The sequence below is a fragment of the Heterodontus francisci genome, unplaced genomic scaffold, assembly GCF_036365525.1.
Source record: "Heterodontus francisci isolate sHetFra1 unplaced genomic scaffold, sHetFra1.hap1 HAP1_SCAFFOLD_1022, whole genome shotgun sequence".
NCBI classification, from domain to species: domain Eukaryota; kingdom Metazoa; phylum Chordata; class Chondrichthyes; order Heterodontiformes; family Heterodontidae; genus Heterodontus; species Heterodontus francisci.
The window spans coordinates 30,698-36,518 of NW_027140683.1; the positions used below are offsets into that span (position 1 = coordinate 30,698).

Consider the following 5,821-nt stretch of genomic DNA (forward strand, 5'->3'; position numbering starts at 1 on the left):
GAAGGGCTAGCCATGGGTCTAAGAGCTAACCCACCCCAAATTGTAGGCTTGTAAATAACTTTAAGATTCACAAACAAACAACAGGTTAGGGGAGAGGCTGAGGGAATAGAGGAGAGGGAAAGACAGGCTGTAAGGGATGACTTTCTTTTCCTTTCTGGAGGTGGTGCACACAGCACACTTGAAACAGTCTCTGCCAGCACACTTGGTCTTCTGGTTGGGGGAGGCATCTTCACCTGGGTCAGCTGAAGCTGCCCAGGCACTATTTATCCCCATCTGTATATTAGCCAGGCAGCTTCAGCTGACTCAGGCTGGGCAATTGGGGTGGGGAGGGAGCTTCCCTGCAACTTTAGTGCAACTGCACAGCTCCCTGCAGAATTGTACAGCCCCCACCCCTTGTTCTTCTGGCCTCTTCCACCTCCCACAACAGTCCAAATGAAATAAGAGTCTGGTGCTCAACACCCACCTCGAAATACAGACTTATTCCAAAAGTCTCTTCTCCTCTGCAGCAAATGTTGAAAGTTTTTGCAGTTTCTCCTCAGCTCTCCCTCTCCAGCAGCACTGTCATCTGCACCTCATTGATGCACTTTGGAGTCCCAATGAGAAAGCAGCCAACCCTCGTTTTTTTTAAAATAAAAACAGAAATAAACAAAAACTCAAATTAAAATGCCATTCTCGGCGTCGACGATGCACTCCAGTCCCTGCGGTGCCCACCGGTCGCGGAAGGCCTCAAGCGTGCCGGCGGACACCGCATGCTCCTTCTCCAGGGACACCCGGGCGCGAATGTAACCGCGGAAGAGGGGCAGGCAATCGGGGAGGACGGACCCCCCGACGGCCCGCAGCCTGGACCTGTGAATTGCCACCTTGGCCAGGCCCAGGAGCAGACCGACGAGGAGATCCTCCCCCCGGCCCACGCCCCTCCGCCCCCGGTGCCCAAAGATCAGGAACGTGGGACTGAAGAGCAGCCTGTCCTGGGAGTGTTTGATGGGGACAGTGTAGAGGGAGCTATGTCGAAACTATCCACAGAGAGACAAATGACTGTTGAAAAATGAGGTGCTTTATTTAGTAAATTGAATTGATTGTAACAGGCCTATCACTGGATCCCACGCCAGTGCAGCGAGGTATAGACTACCCGCTCGTCCTCTGTCACTGAGCACAGTAACACTGTCTTCTTAACATTGGAACCCAGACGACCGGCAGTCACAGTGTCCTGGAGAGGCAGTTCTGTCTTGTAGGGAATGCAGATGGCGATAAAGTGGGCATGGAATCGCATGGGGTCACCTAGGAGGGGGGGACAAATCAAAGTTAATAGAGCAGGGTGTTGGAGGAGGGGTCTGCAGGGTAACAGGGGAGGGAGGAAAGCGAGAGGCAGAGAAGTTCAGGGAGGGAATTCCAGAGCTCAGGGACCCCCCAGGGAACTGAAGGCATGGCTACCAAGGGGCCATGGAGGGATTTGAACAGGAGGATGAGAATTGTAGGGGCTGGAGGAGGTTACAGAGATAGGGAAGGGGGACGAGAGTCCCGAAGCCACAGCCCTGGTTACCTGGATAGACCAGAAAGTCTCCGCCAAACTTGCCACCGCTGGTCAGGTAGTATCCCTTGGCGCGGAGGTCCTTGAAGACGCAGTAGCGCCGGGCGTGAGTCTCGTCGCCGGGGTATGGCCAGTCGTCCGAGGCCAAGTGCGGGTCGATGACGTCCAGCCTGCGGACCCGAGCGCAGGCCGTGTGGATCTGCACCATGGTGTTCTCCAAGGGGAAGGAGAAGGTATCCTCAAGTTCTTGCAGTTCTTTCAGGGGGCCCGGGGGACCCTCCTGACTGGCATCAGACACCCATTCCCCTGCAATCAAGGGGTGGAAAACAGACCTGGTTATCTCATTCTGTCCCTGTATCCATCAGTCACCACCTACCCTGGTCTAACCGAGGGACAATGGAGAGTGGAACTGTACACAGTGCTCCAAGTGTGGTCTAACCGAGGGATATGGAGACTGGAACTGTACACAGTGCTCCAAGTGTGGTCTAACCGAGGGACAATGGAGAGTGGAACTGTACACAGTGCTCCAAGTGTGGTCTAACCGAGGGATATGGAGACTGGAACTGTACACAGTGCTCCAAGAGTGGTCTAACCGAGGGATATGGAGAGTGAACTGTGCACAGTGCTCCAGGTGTGGTCTAACCGAGGGATATGGAGAGTGAACTGTACACAGTGCTCCGAGTGTGGTCTAACCGAGGGATATGGAGAGTGAACTGTACACAGTGCTCCGAGTGTGGTCTAACCGAGGGATATGGAGAGTGAACTGTACACAGTGCTCCAAGTGTGGTCTAACCCAGGGATATGGAGACTGGAACTGCACACAGTGCTCCAGGTGTGGTCTAACCAAGGGATATGGAGAGTGGAACTGTGCACAGTGCTCCAAGTGTGGTCTAACCGAGGGATATGGAGAGTGGAACTATGCACAGTGCTCCAAGTGTGGTCTAACCGAGGGATATGGAGACTGGAACTGTGCACAGTGCTCCGAGTGTGGTCTAACCGAGGGATATGGAGACTGGAACTGTGCACAGTGCTCCAGGTGTGGTCTAACCAAGGGATATGGAGAGTGGAACTGTACACAGTGCTCCGAGTGTGGTCTAACCGAGGGATATGGAGAGTGAACTGTACACAGTGCTCCAAGTGTGGTCTAACCCAGGGATATGGAGACTGGAACTGCACACAGTGCTCCAGGTGTGGTCTAACCGAGGGATATGGAGAGTGGAACTGTGCACAGTGCTCCAAGTGTGGTCTAACCGAGGGATATGGAGAGTGGAACTGTGCACAGTGCTCCGAGTGTGGTCTAACCGAGGGATATGGAGACTGGAACTGTGCACAGTGCTCCAAGTGTGGTCTAACCGAGGGATATGGAGAGTGAACTGTACACAGTGCTCCAAGTGTGGTCTAACCGAGGGATATGGAGAGTGGAACTGTGCACAGTGCTCCAAGTGTGGTCTAACCGAGGGATATGGAGAGTGGAACTGTGCACAGTGCTCCAAGTGTGGTCTAACCGAGGGATATGGAGACTGGAACTGTGCACAGTGCTCCGAGTGTGGTCTAACCGAGGGATATGGAGAGTGGAACTGTGCACAGTGCTCCGAGTGTGGTCTAACCGAGGGATATGGAGACTGGAACTGTGCACAGTGCTCCAAGTGTGGTCTAACCAAGGGATATGGAGAGTGAACTGGACACAGTGCTCCGAGTGTGGTCTAACCGAGGGATATGGAGACTGGAACTGTGCACAGCGCTCCAAGTGTGGTCTAACCAAGGGATATGGAGAGTGAACTGTACACAGTGCTCCAAGTGTGGTCTAACCCAGGGATATGGAGACTGGAACTGCACACAGTGCTCCAGGTGTGGTCTAACCGAGGGATATGGAGAGTGGAACTGTGCACAGTGCTCCAAGAGTGGTCTAACCGAGGGATATGGAGAGTGGAACTGTGCACAGTGCTCCGAGTGTGGTCTAACCGAGGGATATGGAGACTGGAACTGTGCACAGTGCTCCGAGTGTGGTCTAACCGAGGGATATGGAGACTGGAACTGTGCACAGTGCTCCAGGTGTGGTCTAACCAAGGGATATGGAGAGTGGAACTGTACACAGTGCTCCGAGTGTGGTCTAACCGAGGGATATGGAGAGTGAACTGTACACAGTGCTCCAAGTGTGGTCTAACCCAGGGATATGGAGACTGGAACTGCACACAGTGCTCCAGGTGTGGTCTAACCGAGAGATATGGAGAGTGGAACTGTGCACAGTGCTCCAAGTGTGGTCTAACCGAGGGATATGGAGAGTGGAACTGTGCACAGTGCTCCGAGTGTGGTCTAACCGAGGGATATGGAGACTGGAACTGTGCACAGTGCTCCAAGTGTGGTCTAACCGAGGGATATTGAGACTGGAACTGTGCACAGTGCTCCAAGTGTGGTCTAACCGAGGGATATTGAGAGTGGAACTGGACACAGTGCTCCGAGTGTGGTCTAACCGAGGGATATGGAGAGTGGAACTGTGCACAGTGCTCCAAGTGTGGTCTAACCGAGGGATATGGAGAGTAGAACTGTACACAGTGCTCAGAGTGTGATCTAACCGAGGGATATGGATATGGACACCCAGATCCTCCTCTCTACCTACCTCGTCCCTCCATCGTCCCCTTACCCGTGTCTGTGGGATTCCGCCTCCTCCTGCTCTCTCTGCCCTTCGCGATGCGATCACTCAGTCCCTCCAGAAGCTTCCTCTTTTCCTCGAGTGCCAGCCTCTGCTGCTGGGAGTGGATGCGCCGCAGGAGCTGCCCCTCCACCTCTTCCTCCTCCAGCCGCTGCTCCGCCTCGGCCCCTTCCCCGCCCCGGGCCCTCACCAGCAGCCCGAGCCCCTCCTCGACCAGCAGCCGGGCCTCCTCGGGCAGCAGGCGGAGGGGGAGGCCCAGCCGGCCGTTCTGCCGGGGCTGGCGGGCCAGCGCCCCCGCCGGGGCCCCGCAGAGGCCGTGCCGCCTGCGCATCTCGCCCGCCTCCTCGGCGCTCCACACCAGCAGCTTCCCCTCGGAGACGTGGATCAGGATCATGGCCGGGCAGCCCCTGAAACATAGCAAGATCCCGCGATCAGATAGCACGAACCGAACTGTCCGCACCCCATTCCCCCCACGCCAACTGCACAGCAAGATCCCATAGACAGGAATGTCCTGCAACAACGCTCACTCACTGACCCTTCGACAGTGCTGCACTCCCTCAGTACTGACCCTCGAACTATTTATGTAATTGCATGGAGATTTAACGTATTGTGTATTTATTATTATTATTCAGCTGCCGGGACTGGGACTCGAACCCCGCTCCTCAGTGCTGCGGGGACGGCAGCGCTCCCGGCTGAGCCACCTGGAAAGGAGGCGGGATGTCCCCGCTCTGCTCCTCCCATATCCAACATCCACCCCGCCCCACAGGCAGCCCGTTCCCCGATTGGCCACATCTCCTGTCAATCAAAGGGCTGGCAGCTAGCCGGCGCCTCCCACCTCACAGAAGCAAAGCCGCTCACGTCCATTTCCCCCGCCCCACCTCCCTCCCATCCAATGGCCAGCCCGCCCGTCAATCAGCATCCCCCCCCCCTCGGGCTCCGATTGGCCGCCGGCACGCCCCATTGTTCTCCGCGCGCACGCCAGCCGCCCGACCTCCATTCCTTCCCACCCCCACCAGCCTGGCACCCCATTGGTCGAGCCGCCTGTCCATCAGTCCGAGAACAGAGCCCGCCTCACCATTGGTCGGCCACCGCCGTCACTCGCGGTGCCACCTCTCCTGATTGGCTGGTCGGGCTGTCAGTCATTTCACTGCCAGTCTCTCTCCCTCCCCCTCCTCACCGGCTCTCACTGCTCCTTTTTGTCGGCCGGGGGCTGCCGCCGGGCCTCCTCCTCCTCCCGCCGCCGCTGGGCCTCCAGCCGCTTGCCTTGGTAGTGCTTCACCCCGGCGAAGGCCAAGCACAGCAGCAACGTCTTGGCGGCCAGCAGGTAGAGCAAGAAAGGGACGTTGCTCAGCGCCTGCCAGTTCATCGGCATCTTGGGCCCACGTGGGGCGCCGCCGCCAGGCTCCGCCTACACGGCGGAGCTCCGTCCAATCAGCGCCCTCGCCTTCGAACCGTCATCCTGTTCGGCCGGCTTCCGAGCGTGGCGGCTGTCTGTTGGGTCGGCGTCACAATGGGGAGGTGGTTCTGGCCGCTGATGGATGTCGACAGCCACCAATCAGCGCCCGGCGTTGTCCAAGCAGACGGAGGCTGCGAGCCAATAGGTCTGCTCAGACTGCCTGGAGGATCCAATTAGGGCGCGGAAG

The 5,821-nt window shown here is 57.1% G+C and overlaps 1 protein-coding gene across 4 annotated transcripts; it reads right to left on the reverse strand.

Annotated features, from left to right (window-relative positions):
• Positions 1-1,032: 1,032 nt before the first annotated feature.
• Positions 1,033-5,602, reverse strand: LOC137360490 (small integral membrane protein 11-like). 4 transcript variants are annotated; one of them, XM_068025899.1, is made up of 4 exons: positions 5,356-5,440; positions 4,146-4,585; positions 1,541-1,834; positions 1,033-1,278 (listed from the first exon to the last, which is right to left on the reverse strand). In XM_068025899.1, the coding sequence occupies exons 2-4, from the start codon at positions 4,570-4,572 to the stop codon at positions 1,091-1,093; spliced, it is 909 nt and encodes a 302-aa protein (XP_067882000.1). In that variant the 5' UTR covers positions 4,573-4,585; positions 5,356-5,440; the 3' UTR covers positions 1,033-1,090. The 4 variants fall into 4 exon arrangements, with proteins under 4 accessions (XP_067882000.1, XP_067881999.1, XP_067881998.1 ...); XM_068025898.1 differs by having other exon boundaries at positions 4,170-4,585; positions 5,254-5,412; XM_068025897.1 differs by having other exon boundaries at positions 5,254-5,412.
• Between the last annotated feature and the right edge of the window lie 219 nt (positions 5,603-5,821).